This window comes from Scophthalmus maximus, chromosome 7 (genome assembly GCF_022379125.1).
Source record: "Scophthalmus maximus strain ysfricsl-2021 chromosome 7, ASM2237912v1, whole genome shotgun sequence".
Classification (NCBI taxonomy): Eukaryota; Metazoa; Chordata; class Actinopteri; order Pleuronectiformes; family Scophthalmidae; genus Scophthalmus; species Scophthalmus maximus.
This window is the reverse complement of record NC_061521.1, coordinates 9197602-9216829: the sequence shown is the minus strand read 5'-3', so window position 1 is coordinate 9216829 and position 19228 is coordinate 9197602. Positions and strand designations below refer to the sequence as shown.

The following is a 19228-nucleotide window of genomic DNA, read 5'->3' as shown; positions in this document are numbered from 1 at the left end:
AGACACAGGAAAGTCCCAGCTCATTTTCATGTGCAATGAAAGATCAAGCATTTTTAGATCTGAAGGCCACTTATATCAGCGAAGCCTTTGGCAGATGAGGCATGAGATCATGGACGTCGTCAGAGAATATAGCCACAGTGCTCCAGGGCCGAGGCTCACCTCTGGACAAGGTTTGAGGAGTGCAGACAGCTACTTTATGACGTAGCTCTGATATGTGACCAAAATCCCCATGTTGTACTGCATTTGATGGAGCAAACTGTCGTGGAAGTCACTTTTGTTTCACTTCCCACTGATATAAAAGCCTCAAAATTCAAGCAATCCATTTAAGGGAAGCTGTAGGATTATTTTCCCTTTTAAAAAACAAAACCTTTTGTTTCAGAGTATGACATGTTAAAGTTTCACTGCTGGTGTCGTCATGGAATAAGGATGTTTCATCAATAAACAATGTGCTTTTGATGCTTATAAAAAGAAGACATTTGTTTTAAATGTCAGAACGGGCAATGAAAGTTGACCAAATACATAACAACAACAAAAAACACCACGTTAAAATGACCCACTTCATCCCGTGAGAAAAGATGACTTTACAGTCTCAGGTCAACGGCCATTTCTGGTGGCCATCGCACCACGGTTATACTGTGTGGTTGGATTTGTTTCCCTTCCCTCCCCATGATGTGCATCCACTTAAGCGCCGTGGACGTCACAGTGTGTTTCGGAGCAGCCTGTAACAACAGAGGGACTGCACACTGAATTTTCATGAGTATGCCCTCGGTCCATATTCCCAAATGTGATTGATCCACTGTGTACTCTGGCAACAGGTTGTGTTCAGTAGTGGTTGTAAATGGTTATGTTTAAAATCTGTAAGTTATGGAGGGGCACACTTGTGTGCTTTTACGATTTTTCTCCGGGTCAAGGTGGAGCCCCTGTATAATTGTTGGACTGTCTATCACCCTAAACCTCAAAAAGATTTAATTGATTTAAGGGGGGGGGGGGGGGGGGGGGGATTAATGGGAGTTCCATATCACAAAGACTGCATGGAGCTCGTCATGAAATATAGGAGTTGCGGAGCCAATCATTTATGATCCTATTTTGGGTGAAAGTCCCACTTGACTTTTTCCGCAACATTTACATCAGACGCCCACATTGTTTTTTGTGCAATCCAACACTTTCTTGGGCCAAAGTCAGAATCTTACGAGGGCTTAATGTTGTTCTATTTAGGTCCCTGGTGGAGTATATTTTAAAATGACAAAGCATACATTTCAGTGAGCTCAGATCTGATTGCAAAGTCTGTTCTACTGGATAGAAGTCTCTCTCATGGTCACGGATAGAAATCAGCAAGGGTTTCTTACTGAAAAGTAGAACAACAAACATTGTGTTGGTTGGCTGTTTCTCCCATTTGAATGTATGGTGGTGGTGACGGTTGTTAAGGGGAATACAATGTTGAACACGCTCTGGCTGTGCAGCCTTGTGTTGTATGTGTCTGCCATCTATTGGACTTGTAAGAAACACCACTTTGAAAATTCATCTGAATGCACAGTTGGAGAAAACGTTAATACAGGTGAAATATTCTTAATACTGCTCATCAGTGCCATTTATTCAAATTTATAGAATCACAGTTAACATGTGAGCCAAGTTTACAGTAAGTGAGCATCTAGACAGAATGCCGTGTATTCCCTTCTCACATTTAGGATAGGAATCGACCAACTGTCCCTGTGAACATGAAAAGCACTGCAGAGATGAGGCTCTCGGTGAGACAGGAGCAAAACTACAGCAAGTTGGTAATGCCCATCTAAAAAAAACATTTTTGTGTTTATGGTAATGAGGAACGGCGGTTTGTGAAATGGAGGGAAAAAAATAAATACCCCCAAATTTATTAAAAGAACTCACTTATATCCTATAACATGTGTTGCGGCGGGAGCAAGGGTAGGGTGCCAGGAAAAAGGAGGGAGTGGGTGAGTGCAGGAGTCGGCCGAGCACGTGCCTCCACGAGGTCCTCTGGTCTCTGTCTGGGATCAGCCTTCCCTCACCAACCCCCTGGGCTAGACTCCCATCATCGGCCCCATACCCTGCCGACTCGGGGGCCAGACACCGCCGTGACCGCTTGTATTGAGAGGCCTGACCACCATTGTGCCACAGTAGAGTACACAAACAAACAGCGCAGACACACACAGGTCTGATCCCCTGCCATCGCGACGACTCATCAGGCCCACTCGGCTTAGTCATACCATAGGCTTCCACTGCAAGCAGCTCCCTCTTGGCTTTTGGATGAAGAATCTGGCAGAGGATATTTGCTCATTTGTCCCCACACATGTATGTGGTTTGGTAACACTGCTAGGGGACTGCTGCCCCAGCCGTTCTTACGGTCCAGATCCAGAGCCGGCCAGGCCGTTCCTGGGTAATGTCCTCCCACACAGTCTGGCTATATGGCTTTTTGTTGCTCATATTCAGCTGTTTACGTCCTTACAATGTGTTTTTTTTTTTTTTTCTCCGTCGATTTCCAGTATGGACTGAGCCAAATATGTAGCTATTGTTTCATCTTGAAAACTACTCAGGGCCAATTTAAACTGTTTCTCCAACTATGGCTGAAGTGGAGTCTTTTGACATGCTCCTGAAATAGCTCACTTTTTCCTCTTAATTCTGCGTACAGCTTTTACCGTACACTTGTTGATCAGAAATGTTTCTTTCCTCTGATTAGTATTGCGATTGACAGATACAAGGAAAGATTATGTTTATTTCCTGGACAACTTTTTTTTCTTTTTGGATATGGAAAGATAGACTTTTTTCACCAACCAACATACTCTCGGAACCATTTGGAATTTATTATCACATAAAAAAAAAATAGGTGACTCACTGTTATATACTGTATGAGCAAATATGTAACATATCATTTAAATGATTGGCTATGTGGTTTTAGGGGTTGTGGAGTGAACATACACACCCAGACATATACACACATGCACACACACACACATGCACAGGCACAGGCACACACTGTTGTGCCTCTGGGACTTCAGAGGACATTATTATTTCACATTGCATTACAATACATTTATGTCCTGGAGACTTACTCTAACCTTAACTGTTGCCAAACCCTATGCCTTACCCCGAGCTGAACACAACCTCATCCTAACCTTAAAATTTAATGATTCACGTTATGGGGACTTGCTATTTGTCCCCATAAGAAAGACATCCCCCATAATGCGGCTGTGCAAACTAGATTTAGGTCTACATTTCTTCTCTTGATTCTTCGTCTCCTCCCTTTTCATGTCAACCACAAGGCTGACCTGCTGGCCTCCGTTTCCTCAGAAGAGGATATCCCCCCTTCAGCAGAGCCTTAAAACCCATCAACTCCCGACGAATTGAGGACCCGATGTTTGCGTCTCCTCCTCTATTGTCTTTGAAGCGCATGGGACGCTCTGGTTGGGTCTGGCCACAGTGGTGATTACATAGTTACTGACATGTGTTCGGCTCGCCCGCTGTCTGATGTCTCCCCACGCTTGATGGAGAGAGGGGCGTTCGGGTTCACTGATAAGCATAATTAGGAATGTGGTTGCTGGTACTGGTCTTTAACTACTGCTGCCACCTTGTGACATCTCCCCTCCCCCCCAGGTCACTCTACCAAGGAGGTTTTCTGGAAATCCGCCCCCCCCCCCCCCCAACTTCCAGACGGACAAAAACAATGAATTAAACTTGAAGTGAACATTTTAATATGCATGCAAAAGTATCTTAAGTCGCTTTACGGCAGGACCGTACTCAGGGCATTTGGAGGACAAACTATTGATGTACATTTTTTACTGTTTCTAGACAGATATCGAGTTGCCATGGGAAATGATGTTTCTCTGACCACCATGAACAAAATAAACTAGCTAAGATAGTTCTTATTGCTCCTCCGTTTGTTAGCATATATTGACATTCTTCTTCTCAGTCCTTCTTCTTCTTGACCTCATTATCATAAGGACGTTTCCCGTCAATGGGCAAGGGTGTTGCTCGTGATGTTTTCCCTAACCAAGCCACGTCAAAGGAAAATGACTCAATTACTAATTTGTGGAAACATATATCGCACAAGTTAGGGTAAGAAAGTGGGATATAGTCCCAAATCCATGACCTAAAAAGAATCTGGGCCAGGGGGATGTAAAGCCACACTGTGGCAGCTGGTAACAATAACAATGTCACATCCCTTTCAGCAAGATGAGGGTTAAAGGGCTCGATTCATGGTTTGCAGAAACTGTCCAAAAAAGGACCCAATTGGTGGAGTATGATCCTTAGTTATGTTTTTCTGCTAGTCGACATCTAGTGGCAAAAACAATTATGACGGGCGGAAAGGAGACAGTCCATGTCAATCATTAAGATTTTCACATGGGAGGCCACTGGTTTTTTTAGCCCGTATGAAACTGATATTCACGGTTACTTCTTTCATCCATGACGCTTCCTAATCTTTTATCATGTTAATATAACATGATAATAACATTATCACATAATGAACATCATCTAACCTTAACATATTTCTTATTTTAGGCCAAACTGCAAATTTTTCCTAAACTTAACCAAGTACTCTTCTGTCCTTAGACTTATCCAAACTATGACAGCTCCACAACCTTGAACTGCATTTTTATTGTTGTCATTGTGATATTGAAGGAACACCCGTCGCCGCAATGCCCAAACTCTACAGGTTACGATATTGTCACCATGAGAATAACAACTTATGAATCCATGAACAGAGAAGCAACATTGGTCTTTAAATGTTACTGAGAAGAAATACAAAAAACTAATACTGTAACTAAAATAGTGTTTATTCCATAGAAAAAAAATACCTCATCCAAAGAAAGGAAAAGTGAATGTTACAAAAACAAAGGCTTATACTGTAATGTCATGAAAAGAATTCCATCCTCATATCTTTTAACAACCTCTCAAAATGCATGCACTTTCCATTTAAAACAGTTCTGATTGTCTCATTTCATACAATATATTTTTTTTATAGCAAAGAGTTTCTCCATGTTTAGCTCCATTATGCCACATGCAACACAGGAGTGCACTTGCGGCTGAGTTTGTCATCTGAACAAAGTGTGGTGCTCTCACCGCAAGCGGCTCGTAGCCTTTCATCTCAGAAACTGTCAAAAGTAACCAAACACAGCATGAAAAAAGCCTCGACACTGATCCGTGCATTGATGAAGCAAAACCAATGTTTTACAGTGTTGACAGTGGATGTCATAATACATGTGGTAAAACAAGGCAGCAGCCGCCGCTCAGAACCAGAACTCGGAGACAAAGACATGGACGTTGATGATGTTTTGGCCGGAGTCACCCTGGGTTATCAGGTTGCGCATGGACAGTTTCAGCACCGTAGTCAGTGGACCAATCAGAGGCTTCACCTGGCGAACAACACCTGGATGGGACAAGGAAGAACAACGCTGAGTGCGACACAGTAAACAGACAACTGCATGATTGACTGCAGTTACCTACTGAATGTGTTAAGGTGAAATATGTGAAGTGTTTTTGTGAGGTGGCTAAACCCCACAGCCTGGCTCTGAACAACTGGTTAAGATTTCTGCCCCACTGTGATGTCACAGTTGGACTCTTTTGGGGGTAACCCCGCCTGCAATCTGAGAATCTCCACTTCTCTGGTGAAGGGCCGTGACATTTCCGACACATTTTGAAATCGGTTGACCAATCACAACAGAGTGGGCCAGCTGGCCAATCAGAGCAGACTGGGGTTTATCGAGAGGCGGGGCTAAATGAAATACAGGCGTTTTAGACAGAGGGTGAAAAGAGGAGCTGCAGGAATGGGCAGTATGAGAACACTGATGCCATTTCTGAACATTAGAGCATGTAAACCTTTTCAAGTGGTGACCCAAATTGAAAGTATGAACCTGAATATGAGCATAATATGTCTCCTTTAAGATATCCCAACTTGCAATTTACTGGTTTATAAATTAAAAGAGCTGCAGAAATCCTAATGAACGGAATAAGGCTTGAGCCTTTCGTCTTGATCTTGAACCGTTCTGATGTCTGTGTTGCTATTCAGTTTAAAGAATCGTCCAAAATATGTTATTCTCACTTTACCCTAGTGGTATCAAGCCATGCAGATAGTTTTGGTTTTATGTGCTGAGGTTTTGAGTTAGAAATGCTGCTTCCACCCCAGTACAACTGAGGCCAGTGGAATTTTGTTTGTGGTGTTCAGCGCATTGAAAAATTGCATTTGTCATCCGACAAATGACGCAAAGTATCTCTTCAAAAACAATGAGCTGATCACAGCCTGTCTAGACCGGTCTCCTTCTCCAGTCGTCCTTCTCAAGTTTGACAGCTCTGTCAATTTTATGTGTAGCTCAGTTTTATTCAACGCAGCTGTCCACATTTCTTCGGTAGAAAACAGTTCCAGTGAATACAAACTCTAACACTAACACTCTGTTATGGCAATGGTTTTGGCACAGTTTTCCAATGGGGGGGCTGGGGATCCGAAAGCTTAAAGGTTTTATCTCTGACTACTCTCTCACTTGGCGGCATCTCTTACTACAGACGTCTCTGTCCTCAGGTGACACTGACACCGTATGAATTGATACAGTCAGATGATTGTCCAATGAAGTGTGATGTTGAGCCAAAGCTAAACAAAGGTGATGACAGGACTTGTCAGTGACTTTGTGGATTTTCATTCCTCCCTCACACCGTCCACCTCCCCTGTGGACAAAAGACGCACGCTATCGAGGTACAGTAAAACAGACGGGCGAGTAAACATACTGGAGCAGAGCGTTACTGAATGCCCGTGGAATCCACCGGGTGCTCTTTTCAAGTGAACATGCGATCACATATGGGAAAAAAAATGCCAATGTTTATACAGGCTGTCAGCGGGGCCTGTTCTCCGCAGAGGGCCGGTGACATTTCAGCTCTGGACTGCTTGCGCAGACATCGGCAGATGCAGCCAGGCAGCACAATCTCCACACTGTCCTATCGAACCTTCGGCCACACTCCTTGGCCGAGTTTCTCAATTCACGACTGAGTCAGTGAACTGTTGGATATGATGAGTCGAGTTAATACAACGCCGGATCCTAACACCGACACATCACTGCCGGGATCAGTCTGAATTACGAGGCCCCTCGCTGCGGTGCTTGTGATAGAATGATAAAGCCCCGTATGTACACCACAGGCACAGTGATGATCCATTAAGTGCCGCCCGCTGCATCCACTGGGACACTGGCCTCGCATGATGGCAGATTCCCCCACCCACTCGTTCTCCCCCTCCTCTGCCGCCCCTTTTCTTCCCTTCCTGAGGGGGGCTGGTGTTTGTGGCACCATCACTGTGGCCCACAAGGGTAAATGAGTCCCATGTGTTTGATGGAGGGAAGCAGTCACAGTCACGCGATACAGCCACGGAGGCATTTCTCCAGGAATCCATCTTTAACTCTGGGAGGGGCAATTTCATAGAAGCTCTGACTGCGCGCTCCCTCTCTCTCTCTCTCTCTCCCCGTCACTTTCTCTCGCTCCCTCGTCCTTCTCCGAGTCAAATCTGTGGGCACACAGCAGATTCCAGAAGATTCTGGCGATAAGCACTTGGCGGAGAGTGGAATGGGGCCCACTTCCACCAGGGTTGCCCCCTTGTTTTGGTGTTTTGGGACTCTGTTGCATAGTGACTCTGGACGGAGGGGAGTGGGGCCGAGATTTTATTGTTTCCAAACCGAACCTTCGCTTAAACCTAACAACAGCCGCAAGATTAAGAAAATAACTGACATGGAAAAAGGGATTGAATTTTGAGCATTGCGCATTGAGTTCAGAAGGTTCGGGATTTGTGCGCGTGCTTCACTCGAAAAAAAAAAATCAGTCCAAAAGCTCCTGTGCCGGGCTGAGCAAGCACACAAGGAAGATGAGCAAAATATCATTATGAGCGCAACGTGGACCACTGCAAAGACAGATGGTTTATAGTCCACATTAAGGCTTTTTTTTTTTTATTGCAGTGTGCAGCAAGTGTGACCTAAATTGAATTAGGACTATTCTGTAATTAGGGTCAACTGAGGGCAGATTTTCCACTGCAAATCATTAGGAAAGAAAGAACAGCCTAAACAGTCATACCACATGAATGGATAGCAAAAACACAGACACATATTGCTTTTAAACCGAAAATTTATGAAGGACGTCTAAATAGTGCAGTATGTGGAATGTGTCTGAGGCTCTTTAGTGTTTGTCAAAAATTTGTTTTTTGGTCCAATTAGCACATGTGGAGGGCACAACTGTGTTCTGTTTCAGTGTCCAACAGTTCCTCTCAATCCCCACATCTCCCCTGAGCTCACTATACTCACAACCAAACTGAAAACACAGTTTTGTGTGAAAAAAACAACAACGGTCCAATTGGGAATGATAACAACAGAAAAGGCAAGATATCGTGGCCTGTCAGACGTATCAAGGTTTCTGAAGGAATCTGGGGCTGGGTACCAACACCTAACTTGTCAAAACGTGTTTTATTCATCTTCTAGCCTTTGTTTAGCTTTTTCTTTTCTTTTTCCCCCACAGCCTTGAGGGCAAGAAAAGAGTAATTATGTTATTACAATGTGGGCTTGTAGTGTATAGTCAGTAAAGTCAGTGTATGCGACCTCTTGGAAGCCTCCGTTAAATCCGAACATAATGACTGTGTGTTTCCGTATAAGCTTCCCATCAAGAGCACAGTGGTATCCTGGATGAGGGGAAAGCATCAACTAACAGCTGGGCCTCAACATACTCACGGTGAACCTGAGGTGAAACCACAACCGCATACTCATCTTTAACATTTCATCTGGGCTGTGAGGCAAAACGCCGGCAGCCACATAACAGGTCGACTTTGATTGGTTACCGTACCACCTGAGATTCATATAAATAAACACGCACAACCCTACAGCTGACAATTTGCCCCGTGACTGAGTTTGCAAGGTCGTGTCATCTGAGGCCCGAAGAACCTCGAGCAGGGGATTCAGTTCTAGTGCTGTAAAGGTTTGTGGTGTCTTTCAATCCCGTTGAGGTATCGGCCACAGGGTGCAAAGGTGACCGTGCTGGTTAAGACAGCCACCATCAAACAAACAGCTGTGCAATCTGTCCATTCTCCAAAACATTCTGCCACACCATAAAGTAGCCCCTTAAGTTGGGGTGGGGGCGGGAAGCCTTAAATAAAAGCATACTAGTAGCACAGACACTGCCACAAAACAAAGTGAAGCAGATGCCAGGAGGCATTTGTCATCTTTCATGGCCACGAGGGCTGCAATATTGAAGGGTTACATGTAAACAGTACAATTTCTGGGTTTTCTGGTTTCTACAACTCAGCGAGGAAGTGTATGACAAAATCCAAAATGAACGGGTTTAACACCAGAGACAAATGAAAAGTATGCATTGGCCTCACCACAGTATTGTATAATGACACGCTGGTTGTGGCGCTATGCATGCTCACTGCAGTGAAACCACTGGAGAGTATCCAGGTGGTGCACAAAGTTCCAGTCTGCAAAAAGAAAAAGGGTACTGGAGGGCATAATCTTCAGCACCATCATGACCGTAACTGTCATGTGTTTTTTCGTGCCTGACCATATCGCTGATGTAAAGCTCAGCACTGCTGGCATAAACATGAAAACAGCAGTGGTTTCTTATTCAATGATTCTATTTCTTTTTTTTTTTACTGCCTGATACTTTTTCTCAAAAACCCCCCCAAAAAAACCATAAAAGCTGGAAGAGATGCCAAAGCAATTTCCAAACCGGCTCCCTTGCTACCTAATTAGCAAAGCCACCAATTACATTTTTGATAAGCCATCAGCATGGCTGAAATGTAATCCTTTCGAACTGCCAACTGCACGAAGCGTGTGCCTCAGGGAATTTGATTTCTTGAGTTTGCAGCCAGGCCGCACTGGTACGCGGATGGCCAGTCAGGTCAGGTTGTCCAAACACACCACTGACCACTCCAAAGACGGGGGTTGGATCCGTAGCGCAACTCCGCTCCTGAAAGGCCAGCACGTGTGGCTTGATATTTCAAGGTCAATTAACAGTGAGTCATAGTTAGAGATCTCTCGAATGGCTCGTGGGTCATTGTTGGAAAGTGACACTCACTGGGCAGTGACAGCAATGAAAAGTAGCCGTAAGGAATTGGTTTGTTCTTTTCCCGGACCTTCTGTTTTAGCAGTTGTGGGCCAGAGCAGCTGAGATGACATAACACGCGCCATTATCTGTACCGCAACCTTTGCACTATATTACAAGTGACATTTCAAAGCTAAGGACCATGGCTAAGGAGCAGAAAATAGACTTGTCACTGTGGACCAAATTGGAAGGACATGAGATGAAAACCCTGCTTCGTTTTCATTTTAAATCAGGATTTCACATCAGATTCTCCAAACCATACAGCATCTTGATTAGCTGTTAAAAGTACTTTTTAAAAACTACGTGAACATGGACGAAAAAAAAGCAATAAAAAAAACAAAAAACGGAGTTAAGTATTTTATAGTTTTATATTTTGTAGCTCGTCTAATAAGGGGGATATAGGTGCAAGTGAAGAATTACTAAGACAGTTTTACTGCAGGTAATTCTATATGCGTACACCCAAGTGTCTTTTTGACTGTGTACATATCTCACGCTCTGCATCCCCATCTCATCATCGGTACCTTGATGGCGGAGGACAACCATAGGGAAGCGTCGAGTGTTTGACTGTGGCTCTGTTGGGTCGGGGAGGACCCTGTCTCGATTAACGGTACACAACTCTAGTGGGACAGACAAGGATTCCTAGTGGGCTCGGCTGATGCTGTCATGTCGTCATGTCAAGACACTCAAACTCGAGGAGTAAAGCGTTCTGCTTATCTCCACGGCTTCCTGGTCTGCTCACCAGCACAGCCACAAGCCAAGAGCCACAAGCTCCACTGGCTCCGAGGTAGTCATGTCTCACACAGTAGGCTCACATTCCACCAGCCACTGTGGACGGCGGCACTGGCGACCATGACTACCAGCACGGAGACAAAATGTTTACTTCCTCCTCTATTCATCTAACCGTCTGCCTCGCTGGCTGCCAGCCCGGTGCCAATTCCAGCACGTTAGATATGTATTCTCCGCACAGGATATAAACCGCCCCAAGGTATATTTCCACCTGCGTTGAAAACGAATGGAATTTAGCGGCAGCATTTTAAAGTTACGGCTTCTCCCGAGGTTGGGTATGAAGAGAAGATTCTGTGTTATCTGTTGCTGTCCAGTAAGATAAACATAAAAACGGTTGTTTTTTTTCTTCCGCTAAAATGGATTCGGACAGCAGTGATTAATTGTTCAGAAAAAAAACCTTCCACGTGTCAAATAACCACTCATGAAAAGGAGTCATTTGGACAGATGACTCAACATGTCCTGACGGTTTGATTCCACATCTGGCTACTAGTACTTACTGTATTGTACATTCCATTTACGCACATTCATAGTGGTCAGCCAGCCGGCTCAGCCAAGTACAAAAAGATTCATAGATAACTTTGGTTGACTTTGTATTTTTCACGGTGCAGAGGAAGAAATGGGATCTTTTCCCCAGATGAAAAATCTAAGCAACCAACGAAGTAACAGCTAAAAGCAAAGAAACAAACAAATGCATGCACAGTGAACCAACCTGAAGAGTTAAAAAAAAGAAGTATACCCTCACTGGGAGACAAAGACAAAATTTATCCCACAGTACACCAAAACACGGGAGACATGTACAGAACTGAAGCACACAGTCAAACACAGCATTCCGACAACTGCAAAGGAGAAACATAAGGGTATGGGTGAGGTCAATTTGTCAAATTGGCTCAGGAAGTTTCCTCGGAAGTATTTGATCAGCAGCCACGATAAGAGCTGTTCGGATCCTCTAAATGCATAGGAAAGGAGCTTCAATGCTTCCTTTCCCATCTCCTTTAGCATAGGGTACACTGGAGCTTCCTGTGTGAGAGTAAGGAGATATAGACGCCCCACAATTCATCGCGGCAGCGATATTAACGTGACGCGCCATGCACGGACGTAAACGCTTCAATCCGAAGTAGAAGAGTGTGAATATGACCCAGAAGTGACGCACGTCATCGTGCCAGTGACTGTCACATATGAATCATTTACATCTGAGGTCACACGGTGGTAAAACACTCTGAAACATGCTGATGGAGCCGCTGCGTTTTTTGTAGTTCATCTTCTGACCACGACAGACGCACGTAAATATCATCCGCCGTCGCTTAATGACGTAGTATAGTGAAAGTCGAGTCGGATCCTCTGAGCGCCGCTATCGGCTTTTAAGTCCTAAGAATCCTCCTTTACACCTTTCCTTGACCTCAAGACGTTTTCCACCGAGGTCAAGAAATAGTAGATAGGAAGGACATTTCGACCGCACCCTATGAATACACTGAGTAATAACTGGTGCAACAGAAAACTGTCGGGGAAACTCAGAGACAGGAAGTAAAACTCACAGCAAACAAGTGGGAACGTGCACTTCCAGTAAGTCCACGCAGAGAATTCACCAAAAAAGGCAAATCACGACAGCGTGAGTATTTCTGAAACTGTTCACGCACAACACTTTCTAAAGTTTCAACTTGAATCAAAAAAACAAAAAAATTTGCCGCAGTTCTGCAGATGTATTCTTCATGTTGATGAGGGAGGTTAGGGGAGAATGATTTGATTGGTTGGAGGTGACAGAGCGGTTACTGTATCTCTAAAGCAGCCCATGGGCAAAGGCTCACCAAAACTAGAGAGTTGAAGACTGATTGGGAATAAGTGACGTCAGCAGCGTGGATTCGTGGACCCCACATGCCTCGTGTCAACAGTCCAGACTGCTGCTGGTGGTGTAATGATGTGGAGAAAACAGTCGGCCTCAAGCTGTTTTTCGTGAACACGACAATGAGTTCATTGTGCTTCGCTGGCTTCCCCACTCACCACAAAGACTTTTGGGATGTGGTAGGAACGGCGGATTTGCAGCACAAATGTGCAGCTGACAAATCTGCCGAAGAAATGATGTGATGCAGTCAAGTCAATGCGGACCAGAATCTGAGATGCGATGCTTCCAACATCGTGTGGAATCCGTGCCACAAAGAACTGGGGGTGTTTTAAGAGCAAAGGGAAGCCTCATGGTACGGTGTTCCTAATAAAGTGCTCGGTTAGCGTACGTAACCAGTGTTGCAGGAAATCCCCCCCCCCCCCCCCAACACAGCCCGAGTCCACAGCGGAGACAACAAACGCAATGTCGACTGCCACAATCAATCACGCTGAGGTTGACATATATCACTATATGGTGCATCTGCTGCGTTCCCACATACCTGAAGGTATTTTGTGTGGTTGCCGCTGTGCTACTGTGGTCGTCATGGGAATTCGGTTTCTGATTATTTTAAGTGCTGAGTGGTTGGTTGTGTTTGCACAGATGCATACGGCTGTCGGGGTTGTCATCCAGATGTGACAGTGCTGAGAAAGACAATGATGGATGACCAGGAACTTGGAACTAGTGGTGTGGCTCTGTCTGTCTGTCTGTCTGTCTGTCTGTCTGTCTGTCTGTCTGTCTGTCTGTCTGTCTGGGTCTGTCTGTCTGTCTGTCTGTCTGTCTGTGTGTGTGTGTGTGTCTGTCTGGGTCTGTCTGTCTGTGTGTGTGTGTGTGTGTGTGTGTGTGCGTCTATGTGTGTGTGTGTGTGTGTGTGTGCGTCTATGTGTGTGTGTGTGTGTGCAGCCGTCTGGTTTTCGCGTAGTGTGCGAGTGAGCGGAACGGCAAAGAGCGTCAGCCAATCGAACCTTTCAAGAATCACTTTTTTCAGGTTAGCAACGGATTCCGGGGATTCCTAACTGCCTCTTTTTGTCCCTTTCGAAAACACAATGAGTGGCCAAAAACAATGGCCAGAGTTAGTTTGAGTTCACGCACTTGTTCATTAGTGGAGCCTCAATGTCTGCTACTCTTCACATCCGACCAAGCTGTAATACCACTGTTGGAGATACTGGAAACCAAGCTTCCTTAAGTGACACGTCAGCGAGGCCTCGTACAATGGTTACGCAACAGCAGCGTCTGCGGGCCAGAGCACCAGCAGCACAACCCACTAAATAAAACCGAGAGGGCCTTCGCAGCACAATGGACGCCATACCTCACAGCAGGCGCACTCAGTGACCAAGGGCTCCGGTGCACAGCGCCTCAGTTTGGATACGTGATGGGCAACTGGTGCTAACATGCAAGAGCTGCATCCAATAAGCATCCGATGGTTTGGGAGAGAAGTGGCTCCTCACAAACAGGCCTTTCATGTGGTCGTCAGTTTAAGTGCCCTAATGCTCGGCGAGACACTGAGGCCTAGCGTGGGGAAATGGAACAATACATCTAACCACATGAAGCAAAGCACCCAGGATTACTTCTGCACATATTCTCGCTCTCTCTCTCTCTCTTTCTCTCTCTTTCCTCTTGCATTGAATCACAGTGTCTCATTTTGAATTTCTTGTTCTGCAATTGTATTCCCTCTCCCTTCCTTGCAACTGAGCACTGCTGTAAACAGGGAATTTCTCTTAAATCCTCTTTGCACACACGCACGCAGACACACACACACTAGACATTACACATATCACAAAGTAAGGCTTATCACTCGAAATTACACCGTTCCACATTCCGACGAAAACGTGCCATTATGAGACGGTACAATATAATTATAACAGCTTTTGCTGCGAATTACGAGAACCATTATGTCTCTGTGTGAATGTGGGTGCCTGTTCCTGCACAAGTGCACAAGAGGGGAACACTTGCTTTTCGACCCGCAACGCAGCCTGAGCCGGTGACAGTCGCACACTCCCCCTTACTTGCCGCTCTTTCATTCTGCAAAGACAAATGTGCGTACTGACAGGCCACCAAAGACAGATGTGCGTACTGACAGGCCGTCCCTTCATCTATCAGCAGGAAGAAAAAAAAGAAGACGAAGGAGAGGAGGCTTTTCCTCCACTGCCACCCCGCCTGCATCTTAGCACACAACCAGAACAAAATCACCTTGACGGGCCCAACAATGTGTCACCCTCAGGCTCACAACACCCTCATTCTCCCAGGAGCAAGACTCCGTTCATCTCTCCCACAGGCGTGCAAGCAGCCCGGGGTCACCACCAGACTGGGGATGGGGTGGGAACGGCTTCTACCCAAACATGTGTCATTGTTACACACCACTGGAGATGGGATCTGCCGCCCCTACACAAACTAGTTCGGGGCTCTTTCGGCACGCTGAGCAGGTAGTTATGATGAACTGCTTGTCAACTGCAATCGCTCAGGCATACGCACATGTACATACACAAGTATGGATTCATACACTCTATCCCTGTACATTCAGACCGCCATAACTCATTGTGGAAAGTAATGATCTGCTTGGGATAAGCATAGCCGTGGATAAGTGAATTAAATGGTACTTTGTTTAACCACAAGACTGTGAAAACGCGTGCCAAATATTCGGCGAGACAGAAACAGGCCTTCGTCTGTCTCAAAGAGCCACCGGGAGGACAACTCTCCGGAGACACAGACACCGAGAGCCCCCAATAAGACGATGACAGCTACATGATGCCACCACACCAGAACGGACCGTGTCAGATGTACTCATGTCAGAGGGTCCAGACATTCCTTATGGAAGGTTTTTTTCTTCTTCGCCCTTTGCAGTGTGCACATGTGAGTTTTATTTGTAAAAAAAAAAAGCGTGTATATTTCAAAATGAGAAATGAGGTCAGAAAAACCACCAACTTTGTCAAAAAGAAATGCAATTTCCAGTCACGGAGGCTGCCTGATGGTACGGGCTGCATATTAAAGCTTCTGTCGGTCGCTCGGTCGGTTTAGACTTCACAGCACACAAAGTCCAAACCTATACTCACCCACATACAGTCCATTCTCTACCCGCTTGATGATGTCGAAGGCATTCTCCACGTTTCCTTTCAGGATGTCAAACTTGACGTCGTAACTGCCTAAGTGATAGGATCCGTAAGCCGGCACCGAGGTTCTCAGGAAAACAATCTCTGTTGGAAGATAACAATTAGACACAAAAAAAAAAGCTTTTGGATCCTAAACCCTCATAATCACACTGGGATTGCAACGCCAAACCTGCGGCAATTCCTTTTTTTTTTTTCCCTCTCTTTTTCTTTTCCTTTCCAAGAAGAAGACAATAAAACGCGAGACGGAAAGGTCTGTGTTTATTGTACCCTGAGAGGGTCACAGGAAGGTTGAGGGTTTTCAGTGCCGTTGTTCGGCTGGAGGGTCTGCGGAGTCCCTTACACCCCAACTCGGAGCTTATGAGAAACGACAAGATCTTAACTCCCCCGTGACAGCGAGCATGAGTGTGTCTGAAACATGCTCTGCGTGCCGGCCAATAGATGCTTGTCAGCTGTCACTGTCTGCGAGTGATTGCTGTGGTAAAGTCGTACAGTATTCAACCAGCGTGGCATTCGGTCCCCGGTGTGGGCCAGCCAAGTCCCGACTGCACGGAGAACATCGCGGAGTGGCCAATCGAGGGGTCAGAGGTGGTCATGTGGATTCTGACGACTGCAGGAAAATGCATTTGATGGGACTGTAGAGATTAATGGAGATAAAGTAAAGTCTGCGAGGGGAGGGGGGGACCACAGGGACACAAAAAAAAAAACATAACCCCATCATACTGTCTTCAATAGCATTGTTTCCAAAGGTTTTAATAGGGTGTTGTCATAAAATGAAGCCACAAGAATGGGCTTTTATGGGTCGTAGTGAGATATATGTTAGTTAGCGTTCTTGAAGTACGGTTATGAAACAAAAGTTCTACATTTGGGAAATTGACTTTTTTGTCTCCTTGCCAATAGTTGGATAAGAAGATTGATACTGTTTTCGTACCTTTGGGGCAGATATTGAGCAGCTGTTGACCTTTTCGTTAGCACAAGGACTGGAAAAACAAGTGGAAACTGCATTGCCTGGCCTGGGGCTTTCCGTTTGTGACTGCCCACCACCAACTAATTCACTGGTGCGATTTGTGTACGATCTCTGTCTACGAACTTCTGAGGAGTTGTCCTTTGTACGTGGTCAGGCTACCTGTTTCCCCCTTTCCCCCGGTCATTATGCAAATCTAAGCTTATTCTCTGTTGATTCAAGATTCATGATAACCCTACAAATATGAGACTGGTGTCGAGCTCAGAAAAGGGACAAAGAGTATTTCTCAAAATTTCAAACTGTGCTTTTAGTGACTTTTTTTGACGAAACATTAATTTTTTTTTTTGACTTTTGCAAAACGTTTGTGTCACAGTTCCCCCCCCCCCAAAAAAGGTCGTGCACCTACCCTCGGGCTTCGTGAACTCTCTGAAGGTGGGCAAGGAGATGAAGGTGTGGGACACTGAGAGTGTGGGGTCCAGGACGCAGGCGTCGTCGCTGGCCTGACAGGCCTTTATGCAGCGAATGGTGTCGGAGCGCTCAAGCCTCGCCGCTCTACAGGGGAGATACAGACATACAGACCCAAAACAAAGAGGGAAACACAAATACACACATGGCCTCTGACCTTTAGTCAGTGTCTATACCAAGACGTCAGAGTCAACCGCGTTCGGTTGCTAAAGCTCACAGTAACAGGGCATCCCGCGATGCAAGCCATCTGCGAAATCAAGAACTCAGTGGGACGACTCCAATGGCCCGCTACGCAAACAGTATCTGAGCAAGACAGAATGGATACTGGATATAGCGGTCGGCATCAAAAAACAATCAACCTCTGTGTGGTTTTGGAAGGATAATAAACCAGAAAATAATGGCCAACGCTCGTGTCAAAGCCAAACTCCGGAGACGTCACGCTGCCATTGAGGCCTTTCTGATGCACGGTCTCAAGCTGTGTGGGAATGACTTATTGCACTCGCGGAGAATGATCCACAACCTGCTCAGGAAAATATTTGGATTTGCGGAGCATCAGATAATCTCTTGAGGAGGATTTATGGGGCAGGGGAGTGTTCTAGAAGACTCCTAAATTGTGAGCAACATGACTAGACAACTCCCAAGCCTTTCCCCAGGGCGGCTCTCATCCTATTATTTAGGGCTTTGTTTATTCCACAGACTAATCAGTGACAGGTCGGAGGGAATGGGGGGCCTCTGCTGGCTCCTCGAGCTAACGCCACCTGAAGTACCGCTATTCACTACCTGTCTGCCGCTGAAGACTTTGTGTGAGAGGTGCGTGAGGCACTGACGACCTCAGGACTCAAGAGTTTGTCCTTGAGAATGACGAGGAACTTGTGAACATGAGGGGACTTTTGAGACAAAATAAGAAGCTTTTACTTTAACATTCAAGAGGTTTGATTCAAGCTACGAAAGGAGACAAATCAGTATACTGGGTTGAGGAAACAGCCTGGTCGCCGCGTTTGAGTCCAGTAAATGTGCATGGTAGCCATATAGCCACATTGTGAGTCACGTGCCGCGTATCTCTGGCGCTCCTTGGCGGACCCATAGGCTGCAGCTGAGAGCCCAGGGCCTGGATTGGGTTGCAGGGCTCCTTTCATGGAGAGCGGGGAGAGAAGCCCCTGACAAAAAGTCAAGCCACCACTGGGTAGGGGCTTGTAATTAGCAATTAGCGGGTGGGTCCAAGTTTTGCTTTTGCCCAGGCCAAACCCACAAAATGTTCTCCTAGTTTATAATACCGCGGCCCAAGCTGCAGAAAGACTCGAGTGGGACTCTAGAGGACGAGGTGAAAGCTCTGTTGAGGTAGAGAGTAAATTTACGAGAAGATAATGACCCAGAGTGAACTGACCCCCCCCCCCCCCCCACTCACAGATGGGCACATCAAAGGAGGGACAGCAAGTGGAGCTAATAACAGCTCCATTTGCTTATTAATGCAAGCATATATCTGCATCAAAAATGCCTTTACGTGTGTGTGTGTGTGTGTGTGTGTTTGTTCATTTGTGCATGTAAACTCTTGTGCATGCAAACATGCGTGTTTGCGTGCATGCATGCACATGTGCATGTGTACTTCATCTCCCAAAAGCCTCACGTGGCCTAGCCCAGGAGAAAAACCCCAATACTTTCAGACCAGAAAGAAAAACAGACTTTTTGGATGAAAGTCCTCTGGTCAAGCGTAGGGCCTTTTATTTTTTTTGGTAATTATTATTTATAGTCAGCACATTGATAACGCCCCAACAAAAACACTGCAGGGCATCATTCATTCTGTGCGCGGTGATGTTGCTGCACCACAAATTGTTCAGACCACCGGCCAGAGCCCAGAGCCCCATAACTCAATGTCAAAGGGGAGGAAAAAAACCTCCTGCGCGCCACTATGTTCTTATTTTAAGGATATCCCCAGTAGGGACCAAGTGCATCCTTACTGGCCTGACA

At 45.7% G+C, this 19228-nt stretch overlaps 1 protein-coding gene across 1 annotated transcript in view; it reads right to left on the bottom strand.

The window, feature by feature from the left end:
- Positions 1-4766: 4766 nt before the first annotated feature.
- The window catches only part of fbln1 (fibulin 1), a 32068-nt gene continuing 17606 nt past the window's right edge, over positions 4767-19228 (bottom strand). The window contains exons 15-17 of the mRNA XM_035642922.2: positions 17205-17350; positions 15781-15921; positions 4767-5380 (exon numbers count right to left, since the gene is read on the bottom strand). Of these exons, the coding sequence (XP_035498815.1) occupies positions 5241-5380; positions 15781-15921; positions 17205-17350 (427 nt within the window). The 3' untranslated portion in view covers positions 4767-5240. The remainder of the gene's footprint in view (positions 5381-15780; positions 15922-17204; positions 17351-19228) is intronic.